This window comes from Rhinatrema bivittatum, chromosome 6, assembly GCF_901001135.1.
Source record: "Rhinatrema bivittatum chromosome 6, aRhiBiv1.1, whole genome shotgun sequence".
NCBI classification, from domain to species: domain Eukaryota; kingdom Metazoa; phylum Chordata; class Amphibia; order Gymnophiona; family Rhinatrematidae; genus Rhinatrema; species Rhinatrema bivittatum.
This window is the reverse complement of record NC_042620.1, coordinates 49,270,844-49,287,386: the sequence shown is the minus strand read 5'-3', so window position 1 is coordinate 49,287,386 and position 16,543 is coordinate 49,270,844. Positions and strand designations below refer to the sequence as shown.

At 41.2% G+C, this 16,543-nt stretch overlaps 1 protein-coding gene across 3 annotated transcripts in view; it reads right to left on the bottom strand.

The window, feature by feature from the left end:
• Positions 1-1,085: 1,085 nt before the first annotated feature.
• Positions 1,086-16,543, bottom strand: part of MGAT5 (alpha-1,6-mannosylglycoprotein 6-beta-N-acetylglucosaminyltransferase) — a 422,238-nt gene continuing 406,780 nt past the window's right edge. For all 3 annotated transcript variants that reach the window (XM_029605357.1, XM_029605355.1, XM_029605356.1), the window contains one exon: positions 1,086-7,280. In XM_029605357.1, coding sequence (XP_029461217.1) covers positions 7,082-7,280 — 199 coding nt within the window. In that variant the 3' untranslated portion in view covers positions 1,086-7,081. The remainder of the gene's footprint in view (positions 7,281-16,543) is intronic.

The window sequence follows — 16,543 nt, the reverse complement described above, 5'->3', positions numbered from 1 at the left end:
GGATCAACCCAGCGGCACTGGTCCCGGCCGGCGACCTGTGCGACTCCTCGAACCTCTGAGACTGGAGTCTATGCTGAAGATTTCTACCTTCCCTTGTTTTTGGCGCTTCCCAGTTTCATTCCGGGTGGTCTCCGGCTGCGGGGGAAGAGGGCAAATACCTTTACTGCTGCGCTCGAGGGTGCACCTGCTGCCTCTCAGCCACGCCCGAGATCGAGGGCTAGGTCCTCGCCGCGAATCGGTCGCCGGACCGAGGCTTACCTTCGAGGGATCACGGAAATCATCTCGGGAATTCTCAACTGGGGGAGGGACCCGAGGGTATCACCGCAGGAGGACGGGGCTCGTCTTCAGATTAGGTTTTCTTCCGAATTTGGATTTTCTCCATTGAATTTGTTCTAATTCTGTGTAAGCGTGCAGATAGTCCCTAAATGCTATGGAGACGGAAAATACTGAAGAGCTGCACTTCCTGCAGGGGTATATGTATTAGGGGCTGACGTCAGATTGAAATCTGATCCGTCTCCAACTGCTATCAGGAGTACACTATACCCATTGGTCCTGAGTCCATCTGCTACACACTAGGAAATCAAGTTTACTTAGGTAATAGCCACTGCTATTAATTGCATCAGCAGCATGGGATCTTCTTGGTTTTGGGTACTTGCTAGGTTCTTGAGGCCTGGTTTGGCCTCTGTTGGAAACAAGATGCTGGGCTTGATGGACCCTTGGTCTGACTCAGCATGGTAATTTCTTATGTTCTTATCTCTCTTAAATATGATTTCTTCAGATAACAGGCCATTAAGCAGATGGGAAAAGAGAAAGCAGTAAAGCCAGGGGCATATTATGCATATTCTTAATTCTTTTACATAATATAAAGATCTCTTATAAAACCTTATCTATGAAAAACTAAAATAACTAGTGCTCTTTGTAATAAGTTGGAGAAAATCAGTTAAATGGTTACTAACCAGTATTGCTAATAAACTGTAAAAATTAAGTAATGAATAAAACATTACATCTCATGGTAATTATTCAGATACAGAATTGTAAAATTTTCAGTACTTACATTAGAATATAAAAAAAGGTTGTACAAATTGCACAAGAAAAAAAAGTTTATTGAAAAATAAAGTTCTTCCTAGTTGTCTCTACAACAGTGAAACATAGCAATGTTCTATGCCATTAGTGTACATATTCCAACATTTACACCTTTTTTCTTTCAAGAATTGTTTTACTGTTATACCTCAATAGCTCAGCAACACTATTTGTTACATTATTTTGTGAAAAGTAAACTGCTTGAACATAACAATGGAACAAAATACTCTAGATCATCACTACCCCGTAGCTTTTTGAAGGTCATTAAAATAAAGCACATAATAAAATGAAGTCAAGCCCATAAGATATACTGAAGATGCAGAATTGGGAATTTGTCTGTTGCATGGCCATAATTACTTACATTAGTTGGATAATTGTTAAATAAGAGGTTAAATCATAGACCTAATTGTACTTATGAAAAAATGTTTATTTTAGATTACAGTAATTACTTCTCTCAGTTAGTAGTGAATAAAACTTATAATTCCCTCAAAACTCATGATTGATATTTAAGGACTGAATATATCCTATAGGTTGATAACTAACAAATGGCTGCTATATGTATATATATATATTAAGTTGGTCCAACAGAGACTACCACCTACATGTTACCTTTATTTCTACAAAGCTGCAAAATAAAACTGAGCAAGGCTGGAGATTTGCTGATTTTTTTTTTTAATTAAAGGCTAATTAATTTATTATAAAACAGAAAGCAAATAAGGCAGAACTTGCGGAAACATGAGAAAACATAAATCGCTTGCCTCTTAAATCTCATTTTGTGGAAGTTAATGGCATTACCAGACCCATCAGTAAAAATAGGAGGAGTTCTCAACTGGAGAGGAAGCTGAACCTGCAGATTAATAGTTCAAGCATTGAAACTAAATGGAAAAAGCCCAAAAATCAAAAAGGTTGGTTTGTTTCAGGGAGAGGGGAGTGGTGAAAGACAAAATAGTTAATAGGTTATGCATGGATATTCCTAATGCTTGCTGGAAGCGTGAAAGACAAATTTTACTCTTAAGTAGCGGAGGTAGACATTCAATGGCGTTTCCTACAAAGGAGGAAGCAAAGAAACTCACTATTAAGATAAATCCATTATAGTCCAGTGCAGATCTGACAAAAATTTCATTTAAAGTAAATCAGAAAAATATTATTAAGCCAACAGCACTAATATAACCCCCACCCTCCATTCAAAGTAATTCAGCCATTCATAATGGCGAGAAAGTCAAGTAAATGCCATTAACTTCCAGGAAATGAGATTGAAAGAGGTAAGCAGTTTCTTTTTATCACACTGGCACAATTTCTTATTTATTGGCGCTCCATTTTATACTCTATGAATTTGTTTAATTATAAAGAAGTATCTCTCTACTCTTGCTGAACTTTATTTTTCAAGATACATAGAGGTAAAGGCAGGTTGCTGGGGACACCTTTAGACTGCAACTTAATTAGTTTGAAGGCTATCAATAGTTATGCTCCCTTCAACGGGACAGAACAAAATGAGCTAAGCACGATACTACCTTAATATACAAGCAATTAAAGGCCGCCAAAAAGATTCTCTCATTAGACCAAACTTGGTATATCACTTGCAATTTGTTTGTTTCTACATTTGTAAGTGGACTTAGAAGACAACCACATTGCTTCATTTTTCCAGATATGTGAAAGTTAAATATGGGGGGTAAGGAAGGACAAGTCAACTTTAAAGTATATGATCTAAATATTTAGATGTTATATAAACACCCAGATAAAAATGCAATTCGAATACTTTTAAGTGGACCATTTCTATGTTGATTTAAATTTTAAAAATATTTTTAAAGAATTTTAATGTTCATGTCTTTTCCATACAAAAAAATCTTGCACCAAATACTTGACTGTGTTGGAATGGTTATATCACTTCTCAAGAGAGAAGACAAATTTATATCAGGACGTACTGAGAACATATAAAATCAAGGTTTCATCTTCATTAAACTTTAGTTATTTTTTCAACTAGTTGTTTAATAAGGATACATCGTAAAACATTAGGTATGCTATACTTTTGTACAAATAAATGGTGAGTTATGTGCTTATATTTGATGGTTCTACTGATCTATTTCACCACATCTCAAATTTTAGTTATATAAATAAATTCATTTGGGCACTTGGTCTACACGTTCCTTTTTTTTTTTTTTTATTACACACAATTATGATACAAGTTAAATGCAATGAACCTCTCAATTTGGAGGTACATGTCTCAAGCACTTTTCCTATACGGAAAGGAAAGAAATCTATACTACTCTATGCACCATTTCTTGAAAAAAGTAGACAGAAAATGCACAGAGCAGTTCAGAGCAGGCTGGATAAGAATGAAGATATTAAGAACATTTTGGACTTTTTTTGTTTTTAGATCTTTGATGCATGCTGTCATCCCAGCATGAAAGCTGATACGCTGGAACCCACTGGCCGAGAAAGGAGAGAGATCTCTAACCATATGTTAAAGCTCTGGAAATAGGAAAGCTCCCTGCATCCCATGTTTGGAAAACATTCCCATCCTCTGGAAGTCAAACTATTGACAGAACTGCACATTTTAAAGACAAAAATAAGGCATTTTAGATATTAGATCCTTCCACTCTGATCTTTGAAGGCTTTATTTTATATTTAATAAACAAAAATACTTCAATATTAAAGTTAGCTGAAGCCTTGGTAGCTTTTCCTTCCCCATGGCTTGCAATATAGCAGAAGACTATACACCTCAGGGCTAAAGAGATATCTTGCATTTAACTGTTATGTACCACGTAGGATCTCTTCCATGGGCAATACTAAGCATATTATATAAAAGTTAGGTGCGTTAGTATCACACGTTTTTGTAATGTACATACTCATAGGCCTCCCTCTAAGTATCTGAGGATTAACAGATGCAAAAGCAAAAACAGATATAAAGCTTACAGTGAGCTTTCTATGGGGTGCTATATCGGTTACTGTGGAACGACAAAAGTTGTTAAAGCTTTTATATATCAGCAGACTGAAGGAGCAGGTGTTCCATTATATATGTTCAAGCAGAGCCCACATTCTCAGATGTCCATTAAAAATGTTAAAGGCACCTATTAACATTAATTTTTAGCCCAGGTAACCATCTGACATTTTCAAGCAAACACAGAATCATGAAGATAAATTACAAAGAAACAAAATTTACAAGCAACCACCAAACCAGAGATATGTAAAAGATTCTCAATTTATACATGTGCAAATCAAACTTGCATATATGAAATAAATGAGGTGTTTATTGGCATTTTAAACAGTGTGTTTTAACTATTACCTTTCAAAAGATAAACTGTTCTGTTAATTCTCCTTAATAAATTATGCAAATGATTTTCTCAAGTTTCATAATTCTAAATAAAAGATGGTTGGAAAAAACCAGAAGCTGCTGATAGAAAGATTACAACTTCAAAATAAATTATATATATATATACTTTTCAGTTTAGGTATAAGTTTACAACTGTTTGGTATACTTTCTTAATTTGTTCAACAAATCTACTTTTCCAGGATTTACAAGTTAGTGCAGGGTCACTACCAGACCAAAATCTTACAAAATGCCCATATTCTGAACAAGGAAGCTGCAAGCCTGCATGCTGGAGGAGACAACAATACGAAAGACTTATTCTGGGACTCACAGTGCTGCAAACACCTTTGGACCCTAAAAGTTACTAGTACACAGTGTTTGTTTAATGCATTTGTACTCTTTATATGAATAGCCTGAACATAACTTCAGTCACTGGTGTCTAATCTTGAGCTTATATACTGCATTCCTGGTCCATCAAAGGACCTCTCAATTTAGTTCACAGCAATTAAAAAAGAACAAAAAACAATCAAATCACATTCCGTCAGTAGAAACTGCTGACTTCCTCTTCTGTAACAGTTATATCTTGTCAGATGTGGGTCAAAATTAGTGCCACAGCAGTTCTAGCAAGGTAGATATTAACTATATATTTTTCTCTCTCTCTCTCTCTATATATATATGCATACACCTTGGAATGTGCTAGAACCTTAGTGACATCCTCAATCTGAAACACCAATTCTAGATTTTGAAATAGTAAAGGAAATCCCCTCCCTGTAAAAAGTGCAATATTCTCCCTGGGAAAATTTAAATGAAGCCAACATAACATTTAACAGAGTTAATTGTTAACCCCTGCAAGACATAAGGAATTAGTATTCTATATAAATGTAATTTAACAATGCTGTAAGCTCTGAGTTATGCCACTGGGCCTAATGAAATATTATAACAAATTCCTCCTTAATTGGAGGCTTTGATCTATCAGGTTTTTCTTGCCCCCTTTCTCTGCAGGATAGGTAACCATTCTTCTTATAGGGTGCATCAGTCAAGGGATAGGATGACACACAGCAGAAATAGGAATGACCGTTAACAAAAAGGACATGGGATACATAGACATTCACATAAAAAAAAACCAACAACCTCTCGTTATGCCTCAAGAGGAGTTATTGAAATCCTGAAAAACAAGCAGATCTAGACATGATAAAATCGCTGAATGATAATCTGAGCATGTCCAATGATTAAAGAAGCTGTGAATGTGATAAAATGCATCCACTCTGTAAGCAGGCACTCTCCTCAGTATTACTTTCTACTGTTCCAGGCTGAAACAGTGCACTCAAGCAAGCCAAAGTCATGCTTTCGGAAATATACCTGTAAACAGAATCCTCCTTTTCACATGACTCGCTTTTCACCAACTTTAAAGCGATTCAATTAAAGAAATGCAATTTGTCTTATTCAAGCATACTGTAAAACTCTGTAGCTTTAAGATACGTATCGCAAGCCTGCCTACTGAAACAAGTTTAGAGAATCCAGATAGAAGAGAGTCTACATTTTCCACCAGTCATAACTTTCCTACTGCCACAAACTCTTGAAAACAGCTGCTGTAATTCCTTTTACAGTAACTAGGGTAAGAGGACAGGTCACATGTACAGTACAGTCATACAATCAGGTATAACTTATGCCAGTTTTCCGCAGTAACTTTAAACACGCCGAAGAGGCAGCCGACTAAAACGCTAAGAAACATATTGCTCGGTAATGTAGCTATACATGAGGTTCACAATTAACAGTTCCCCCCCCCCCCTTTCATCCCCTCCCCCATTTACATAGTACTAACAGGCAGACTGCAACTAGTGTGGAAACATCTGTAAACGTCTCAGTAAACGACAAGGACAAATCCACTTTTGGCAGTATATTTTTCAGTGGTTTTTTTTTTTTCTTTTGCCCTGAAGAATGCCACCTTGGTTGGCTATTCCACCGCCTGGCGATGCGCTACACCGCAGCGCGCAGCCATTCACGGTACTGTGCTTGTGCGGCCCAGGCAGGCAGCAATGACGCAGTGGGACCTAAACCTTATCCGAGGGCTCGTGGAGGCGACAGACGTGTTGCAAACTTCAGCTTAACGCCACCCGGTTCCGTGCAATATTCTCCCTCCCCAAAAAAAACAAAAACCGCACCACTTTCAGTTGCGCAGGCAGACGGCAGCACCAAAATAAATCAGGCTGCTGAATTAACTGTCACCTTTTTCCTTTTTTTTTTTTTTATATCCTTGCCATCAGCTTTTGTTTTTCTTCAGCTGTTGCTCAGATTCTACGCAGACATCTACGTTAAAACATTCATTTTTACTTGCTTAAAAAAAAAACAAAACAAAAAAAACTCTCTCCTGTGTTTGGGATCTCTATAAATTGGTTTTTACACAGTAATTTTTCGACGACTATAAACCATTTTATATGTCGCATCTTTTCCATCGTGGAAGCTTCCAAGGTCCTTCATTTTAGTCTTAAAATTCTTAAAAAAAAAAAAGAAAAAAAGAAAAAAAGTTAATCAGCAGTTTTGTTGCTATTCTTTGCCTTTTGTGTCACGCTTCGCTTGGAAGGATGCACTTTCGCCATCAGGGAAAGAAACAAGTGTGCTTCAAGGAGGCTGAAAACCCTTCTCCAAGTCACTTGGGCTTTTTTCTTTGTCCACGATGAATCAGGGGTGCGGCTGCTATAGGCAGCCTCTGCAAAGTGCAACTTGTCCTTTCATGTAGTCCCTGCAAGGGCAAACTCTGTGGTGGTTTGAATGGGAACCAGCACAGCTGAACAGCAACAGATCCCCTTGAAAAACACAGTGTTTTCTTCTTTTGTCGAAAGAAGGAACCACAATGTCATTTGCAGATTCAACAGAATGACACTCCACGTTGTACCTGTAAATGAACAAACGTAAATTAAAAAAAAAAAATTAATAAAAGCAGGCATTTATATAATTATTTACAGCAATCCAAATAAATTACCTGTACCAACCAATCAGATGCTACTGTCTATGAAATTCTCTATTTTGATATCTTAAGGCAATCTAAAGTCCATTCATGTATTTTATTTCATGCTCTGGGCACTATGGTATATGGTATTTCAACAGTCAGATCTGCTATAAAAAAAAAAAGACTTGGCTTGCACGGCTTAGTGATGCATTACAAAACTCAGGAGTAATGTCATGTCAGTGTCTTGCCCTAATGATAGCGGTGGGGTAATGTTTGTGGATTAATCCTCTGGGGGAAGTTGGGGATCACCACATCATTAGAAGAGGGAAAGGATAATGATAGGTGTTACTGGTGGGAAAGGGGGAGTATCTCCCTCTAATAACAGAGACAGCTCATGCACCATTCAGAACAAACAGCAGGGGCTACTGTGGACTAGTCAAAATAAACTCCCTTTCAGAAAATTAATGATAAAACATCAGAAAGTATTTTCAGCTGATATGAATTTGTTTTAAAAGAAAAGGGAGCTTATTAATTAAGGAATGGTAGGATACAATAAATGCGATTCTGGAGACCATACCACCAAAAGGAAGAGAGACATTGTAGGAAAGGGCTGCCAAAATGGTGAAAAGTCTGTGCCATGAGCCTTAAATAGGTCTTACCTACAGAAGAGGAGAAAGGGGGCATGAGAGAGAGAGACATTTAAATACCTGGAAGGTACAAATAACACACAAGCAGCAAACGTTTTCAGAGAAATGAATGTCCTAGAACAAGGTCACGATCAAGAGGCTGAAAGAGGACAGACTTAGGAATAACATAAGGAAATGTGTCTTTACAGAAAGGGAGGTGAATACATGGAGCAGCCTCCAGGGGAAAAGGGGGATGCCAGAGCAGTCACAGAACTCAATAAACTCTGAGATAAGCACAGAGGACTCCAATGTGAGGGTGAAGCCCAAGATCTGATGGACTCTGTAGAATGGAATGGGTCAACCAGATGGATCTTATGGTCCTTATCCATCATAATTTTCTTTGCTTTATAGCGCATGTTGGGTGCTTCAAGTTATTTTCCTGAATAAAAGAAATCTGTGTCACCTGTTCAAGCATTTTTGCTAAGCGGAAGCTGAAGACCAAGTCCTTACTGTTCTTTGCTCACTTCTAGACCTGAAGCCTCAGGCTATTTTTTTTTTAAGTTGGGTTATATTTATTTAACACTATCCACTGCTGACACCTAGTGACAGCCAGTGTGTATTGCTTCTTTACAAGTCCATTCTGTTCTGCACCAAATAATCTTAAAACTGATACATAAGAATGATCTCTAAAGTGCAAAATAGGCAGGCAATACACTACACAAATGCATGGATTCCTCACACATGTGCACACAATCTCACAAGATGATCAGGACAGCAAAAACAAACTCATTTTGGGACTGATTTTCAAATCCATTTATGTGCACAGAACCTAGTTTCATGTATGTAAAGGGCGGTTGTGCTCAGTGAAAGTAAAACTCTGCATGTAACCCGGTTTCACGAGGACTTTTACAAGCACTGGGGAGAGGCACACACTTATACAAAGTATGTGCGCATGTTCACTTGCTCAAGTTAGGCCCTTGATAGAGTCGGTGTAACTGAGCGGGCGAGTTTGTACACGCACCATAAGAACATGCCATAGTGGGTCAGACCAAGGGACCATCAAGCCCAGCATCCTGTTTCCAACAGTGGCCAATCCAGGCCATAAGAACCTGGCAAGTACCCAAAAACTAACTCTATTCCATTTTACCATTGCTAGTAACAGCAGTGGCTATTTTCTAAGTCAACTTAATTAATAGCAGGTCATGGACTTCTCCTCCAAGAACTTATCCAATCTTTTTTTTAAACACAGCTATACTAACTGCATTAACCACATCCTCTGGCAACAAATTCCAGAGTTTAATTGTGCGTTGAGTAAAAAAGAACTTTCTCCGATTAGTTTTAAATGTGCCACATGCTAACTTCATGGAGTGCCCCCTAGTCCTTCCACCATCCGAAAGAGTAAATAAGTGATTCACATTAACCCGTTCTAGACCTCTCGTGATGTTAAACACCTCTATCATATCCTCCCTCAGCCGTCTCTTCTCCAAGCTGAAAAGTCCTAACCTCTTTAGTCTTTCCTCATAGGGGAATCAGGACTTATGTGGAAATCAGGACTTACGTGAGAAATAAGTTAACATGAGCGCATAAGTTCAATTTGAAAATGTGGGGTGAAGTTTACCTATAAGAGGTACATGCCAATTTTACGCCTATCCGCACAATTAAAAAACGTATTCTTTTTAAATCAAGAAAGAAATAAAGCCATTCATTCAATAAAGCTACCATTAATTAGTTCTGTTAAACTGCAGACACAAGAAAAAAAATACCGTATTTTTCGCTCCATAAGAAGTAATTTTTTTCCCCCAAAAGTGGGGGGAAAATGTCTGTGCGTCTTATGAAGCAAATATTAAAAAACAAACAAACAAACAAAAACAAACCTACACCCCCCCCCCCCCCCGACCTCTCCAAGACTTACCAAAAGTCCCTGGTAGTCTAGCAGGGTCCAGGAGCGATCTCCTGCACTCGGACCGTCGGCTGCCAGTATTCAAAATGGCGTCGATAGCCTTTGCCCTTACTATGTCACGGGGGCTACCTGTGCAATTGGTCAGCCACTGTCACATGGTAGGAGCAATTGTGCTCCTACAACGACCAATAGTGCTCCTACCATGTGAAAGGGCCAACCAATGGCACCTGGAGCCCCTCTGACATAGTAAGGGCAAAGGCTATCGCGCCATTTTGAATACTGGCAGCCGACGGCCCGAGTGCAGGAGATCGCTCCCGGACCCACGCTGGACCACCAGGGACTTTTGGCAAGTCTTGGGGGGGGGGGGGGGGGGGGTTGTAGTTAATTAAATTTAAAGGGTTGGGATGGGGAATGGGGACAAAAAAAAACCATTTTATGCCCTCCCCTAATTCGCTCCATAAGACGCACAGACGCCCGGGAACAGAGCCGGTTTAGCACACCATTTTTTTTTTTTTAATTTTCCCGCTCTGAATCCTAGGTGCGTCTTATGCAGCAAAAAATACAGTATATATGTTTTGTTCATTTTTGACTTGTTGCAGTTTCTCCTTCATTTTTGACTGACCTCTGACGGGTTACATCAGGCTCATCGTGCAGGAAGGGACGCATGTCTCTGAGCATCCCAGTCGAGAACCAGAGAAAAACCAGTAAAATCAGGAAGAGATTCTGGCACACGCAAAAATTAGTGTGGAAATAGTGCTGCTTAAAAAAGGAGAAATTGCTACTTACCTGATAAGTAGAACAGAAATAACACTTCACTTGCATATAAAGGATGAACTAAAAGCAAGTAGGCAGCCCCGGATGGATTGTGGATCAGCCTGCCTTTCTTAGAGGAAAGAAAATTATCAGGTAAGTACTAATTTCTTCTTCCACTGCACTTAGGCAGGCCAGTCCCTACAAGCTACTACCGAAAATGGTGAGAGGCTGCATGCAGTCCTGTCAACACCGCACACATGAAAGCCGTGTCCTTCTGAGCGCTAATGTATAAGCTGTAATGCCTGGAGAAAGTGTGTAAGGAAGACCATATGTTGCTGCTCGGCAAATCTTGATGAGAGACAACCACCAAAGCTCTGCTCACGAAACCACCCAAGCTCTAGTGGAATGCACCCTGACCTGTCTAAATGGAATATCTGCCACCACATATGTGGCCATGATGATTTCTTTCACCCAACCAGCTATAGTCGCCTTGTTTCCTCCACCATGGAGCATAGTCAATTAGACTTCCTGGAGGAGATAATAATCATGTACCGCACCAGATGCCATTTGACATCTAAGGCATGTGAAAGACGATAATCCTGCTCATGTGTATCCCTGTCCATCATGGGCAGGGAAATAAGACTGATATAAAAGAAACTCAGAAAACACTTTTGGCAAAAAACACAGTACAGTTCTAAGCTGCACTGCTCCCGGAGTCATTCGTAGAAATGGCTCACGGCAAGAAAGCTTGTAACTCGGAGACCCATTGTGCCAAACAGATTGCTACCAGTTAAACTGTTTTCAAGGTGAGCGGCCGCAAAGAGACCATGCAGTGGCAGAAATATAGGACCCGCCAAACCACGCAAAACCTGATGAAGGTTCCAAAGAGGCACCGGTAGCCGCAAGGAACGACAAATGTTTGACTCCCTTCAACATCTGGATACATCTGGATGGGAAGACAAGGATCTACCATTGACCCGTCCCCTATAGCAAGTGAGAGCTGATACCATTGACCCGCCCCCTATAGCAAGGGAGAGCTGCTACTTGCATCTTCAGAGTGTTTAATGCTAAGGCTTTAACTAAACCTTCCTGAAAATTTCCAATATCAATGGAATTTCAACTTTAAGAGGGTGAAAACCTCGCCCCTCACAACAGCTCTCAAACACTCTCTAAACCCCAACATAAGCTAGGGATGTAGAAAACTTCCTGGCCTGGAGCAAAGTGGAAATCACTGCACAAGAATAACCATGCTTCAGTAACAGATCCCTCTTAAGAGTCATAAAATAAGACAAAACAGATGTGGATCGTCATGCAGTGTTGGCCCCTGATGCAACAGATCCCTTCAGTCTGACAGTCTGAAAGGGCTGTCCACCAGTAGCCTCTGAAGATTGGCATACCATGGCCTCCCTGCTTTGTGGATGAACCTGAATGAGAATATCGATTTCTAGCACTCTTGGATCTCTTCTGCAACTGAAAAACTTTGGTACTTTTGCATTGTTGAAGTTTGCCATCAAATCCAGGTATAGCTGGCCCCAATGCATCACTATGAATTAAAAGGCCTCATCTGCCAATTCCCACTCTCCTGGGTCCAAGACCTGTCTGATGAGGAAGTCAGTCCATACACTGTCCTAAACCGGCAATGTGGAAGGATGATAAATCCTCAAGATGTTGTTCTGCCCTCACTCAGGGCATCTACCTCCATTGACACCTGGTGGCTTCTTTTTCTGTCTTGATGATTGATGTAGGCCACTGTCCTGGGTATTGTCTGACATTATCCTTACTGTTCAAGCTTCTAGCCGCTTGGCAAACTGCAAAGCATGGCCAGTCAAACTGCACGTGCTTCCAATGGCAAGTGGAGTCTCACAGTGTACTCCTGCAACTGCAGATTCCACCAGGAGTGCAATGCATGCTGAAAGGGCCAAATATGCACCCTCGCCCAAGGAACTACAATGTGGCTGCTATAGATCTCAGGACCTGAGGAATGACCACATTGTCAGGCGAATAGTCCTTCTCAGGGCCTAAACCTGAGTAACTAACTTCTGACTGTGACTCTCAGACAGAAACTCTGCCTGCTCTGTATTGAATTTCATGCCAAGATACTCTAGCATCTGTAAACTCCTCTTGGCCAAGTTCACCTCCCAGCCTAGTACCTGAAGCAAGTAGATCTTGCGAGATGCCAAGTGACTCTTCTGCACTTTTTGCCCAAATCAACCAGTTGTCCAGATATGCATGGACTAGAATGCCCTCCTTTCGCAGGGACACCGCTACCACCATGACCTTGGACAAGGTCATGGGTGCAGTAACCAGTCTGAAGGACAGGGCCTGAAATTGATGACAAAGTCCCAGAACAGTGAAGTATAGGAAACTATGTTTCTTGCGAATGGGACTATGTAAACAGGCCTCCATCAGATCGAGAGACATGAGAAATTCCCCGTTTTGTACTGCCATAATTAGGGAACGTAGGGTTTTCATCCTAAAGTGAGCCAAAATAACGACAAAATAAATGGAATAGCACCCTGTATTTTCTTGCAAACTGGAAACAGGAATTACAGCCTTCAAATTCAACAGCCACCTTAATGTAGTCTCCACTGCCACTCTTCTGCAGAGTTGCATGGAGAGACCGTAAATGCATCCAGAGGAATTTGGAGAAGTTAGAGAGCATAGCCTTCCCTTACCACCAACAGGACCCATTGGTCCTTTGTAATCTGGGTCCACCTTTGATAAAAGAGAGAGATGCCCACCTATCTCCTGATTCAGTAGGTGAGCCCCCATATATCTTCACTGCAAAGACTGAGATGCTCTAGATCTGGAGCCCGCATCCTTATGAGGCTTCTTAGGCTGAAATGACTGAGAACTTCTGAAGGGATGAGACTTTGGGGGCTAGTTGCTTCTCTATAAGGATAAAAAAAGAAAGGAATCCCTGGAATGGTCCTTAGCCTCAAAAGGACACCACACCGTTTTCTTATCCTACGGCAATTGAGGAAACTTGTGAGACTGGTCAGCAGACACTATCTTCAAGTCTAATTTCACAGTCCAACTGGTGCCCAGCCGCTATCACAGAAGCCACCCCTCTAGTGCCCGTCCTCACCAAGTCACAGCCCACATCAGCTAAGAATGCGGCTCCTGATTCCATCACTGATATGCTATCGAATCCTGCAACTTGGGTTTCCTGAGAGAGACGCAAACCAGCCCAAGTAACCATGCAGCAGCAAGAAGCAATTTGCAAAGTCATTGCCATAGTCTAAAAGGCCTCAATCCTCCTTTCCTGAGCATCTTTTAGAGCTGCTCCTCCTTCAACCAGGTTAGTGGGTTGCTTGGTAACAGCGCATATCAAGGCATCCACCTTTGGGAATCACAACTGTTCCCTTGCCTTAGGTTCCAAGCGATACAAACCCACCAAAATGTGCCCCCCTTTAAACCTTGCCTCCGGAGTGTTCCACTCCAGGTCAATTAACTCTTGAATTGGATCCAGGAGGGGAAAGAAACGGGAAGCTTTGCGTCTTAAGGATCTTAGTCAACAGACTTGGCAACTGTGGAAAAAAAATGGAGTAGAGTCTGATGTAGTTCCAAATCAGGTGGAATTTCTCCCTTTTCTAGAGATGAGAAAGCCAAGTCCCCATCGGAATATCCTTGAGTCATGATTTGCATTCCCCTGAACATCTCCAGAGATAGCCTCCCTGCAGCATTTACCTGCAGTGGATGACAAGTGGGAGACCCAAGAACATGATCCCTTCTTACTAAGGTGCTTTGCTTCCCTGGGCATCCCAGTAGAAAAGCCTGCAGGCCCTCTAAAATTTTCACCCAGGAGAAGGGGGATGGATCCTTATCATGGCCTATAGGCCCAAACCTGGTACTCTGATCCCTCTTCTCAAGGATGCACATAAAAGTACTTAACCAGGCCAAACCCTGCTTAGCTTCTGAGATAAGACAATATAGGACACACTCAGGGAGGTGTGGCCATAGGCCTTCTACCAATGGGGACGGGGAATTGTCCACTGTGTCACTTCCTGCCCCACTCCCCTCCAGAGCTACTATAGATAGAGGGAATGTCCTAAAGTCAGCAAAATCTGTAGTATTCTAATCGCCTTGAGCATCTAAACAGTGCCAACACTGGCTCAGAGAGAGCGATGACTGGCTTGTCCTTGTATAACAAGCCTCACAGGTAGCAAGGTGTTTAGACTTTTTTTTGTCTTGTCTCTGGTGCCATAGTTTTCCTGAACTCTGCTCCAGGCGGCCTTCTGCATGCACACCAATGGTGCCTGGGTGTACCCACACAAATACGTGCTCAAATCTAAGCCGCGACTGTACATGCACAAGTACCCGTGCATGTGCACACATACATCAGGACACCGCCATGTGGTGAGAATGCATGCACATGCCTAAATGCGTGGGGAAAAAATGCCACCATGGCCTACCATGCTGCTGATTGATCACAGCTTGAGAAGTGGGGCCATAGTCAAAAGCTGCTCAACCTACCGAGCCAGAGCTGCCTCCACTCTTCACTAACTCCCCAGAGGGGATAAGAGACAGAGGGAAATGCCAAGGGAAAGGACGACCCAGTAAGGGTGGGGGGGGGGGGGGGAAGAGGGGGCCTAAAATTTCCCTGCTAAATTTTTTTTTTTAACCTAAGATCAGTTTCCTTGGTTGAGTGCACGATCAGGTCACCAGCTACAGGTGGAGAGGGCACAAGCCTTCACTGCCAATCACTCCCTCATTCTCTTTTCCGCTTTTTTTTTCTTTTTTTTTTTTAAGTCTACGTCTGGCCAGGCTTCCAGACCAAGTGCTCAACTGAGGGAGGGACCAAATGGATTTCACCTCAGGAGCTTAAGCGTTGCGTCTGAATCTTCTCCTAATCTTCTATCCTCTTTCTCTATTTTTATTTTTTTTTAAACCACAAGCAGTCCTCACTAGGGAGCTGCATGTCCACCATCTGCTGGAGATGGAGAACACTAGCGGGCAGATGTTGGGGCATGGCTATACATCAGTGACTTCAGAGAGTCAGCTTTACTCTGTCTCCATCTGCTGGTAGGCTTGCATAACCCACTGGTGTGGATTGGCCTGCCTGAGTGCAGAAAAAATAGTTATTCTTTTCTCTATTAGCTATGTTGAAATGTTTACCTATCTCACTCCTGAAAGAGGTATAAAATTATTTTTTCTCATCAAATTAACAGTAATAGCAGCTAGGATAATTAAATATTTACTCCTCAGCTTCCACTTGTCTCCTTCACCAGTGGCACTGATGCACATTTAGAGGTCCATACTGAAAAGGGTTTGTCTAAGTTGACACTTAGTTGGACAAGCCACAAGGTTTTGAAAATTGCGCCAGTTTCACCAGCTTCAAGTTATCCAGCTAAGTAGTTATCTGGTTAACTATTTGGCCAGATTACCTTATTCCGTCCTGGACCACTCGTCAGTTATCCGTTAGCCATTTAATGCAAATATTCTGCATTATCTGGCTACTTTAGGACTGCTTCCAAGTAGTCCTAAAGTTATCTGGATACACTTATCCAGCTAACAGAGTTAAGCAGGCAGACTCATCAGGGTCCTGCACAACCAAATAGCCAGTAAAAGTTAGCTAGATAATAAGAAGTAGATATTGAGCCTATCTACTCTTTCACATTGTCTCCCTAATACTCTTGTTTTGCCCTTTTTATGCAGTACATCTCAAGACCAGTCTTAATATGCGTCCAATACGACAGCTTTAGAGTACAAAAAAACATTCCTCTAAATAGTACATGACTGATAACTAAGGAACATACTGGGAGACCAAATATGCAACTTTTGTGACTTAATCATGCTGGTGCTTTGAAATCTGGTAAAAACCGTTTGCAGCACATGAGGGAATAATGATCTGACAACTGTATTAAGATGTTTAGTTCTCCCTCACATTCAGGCCGATACAGTACAGTGCGCTCCAATGGAGCGCACTG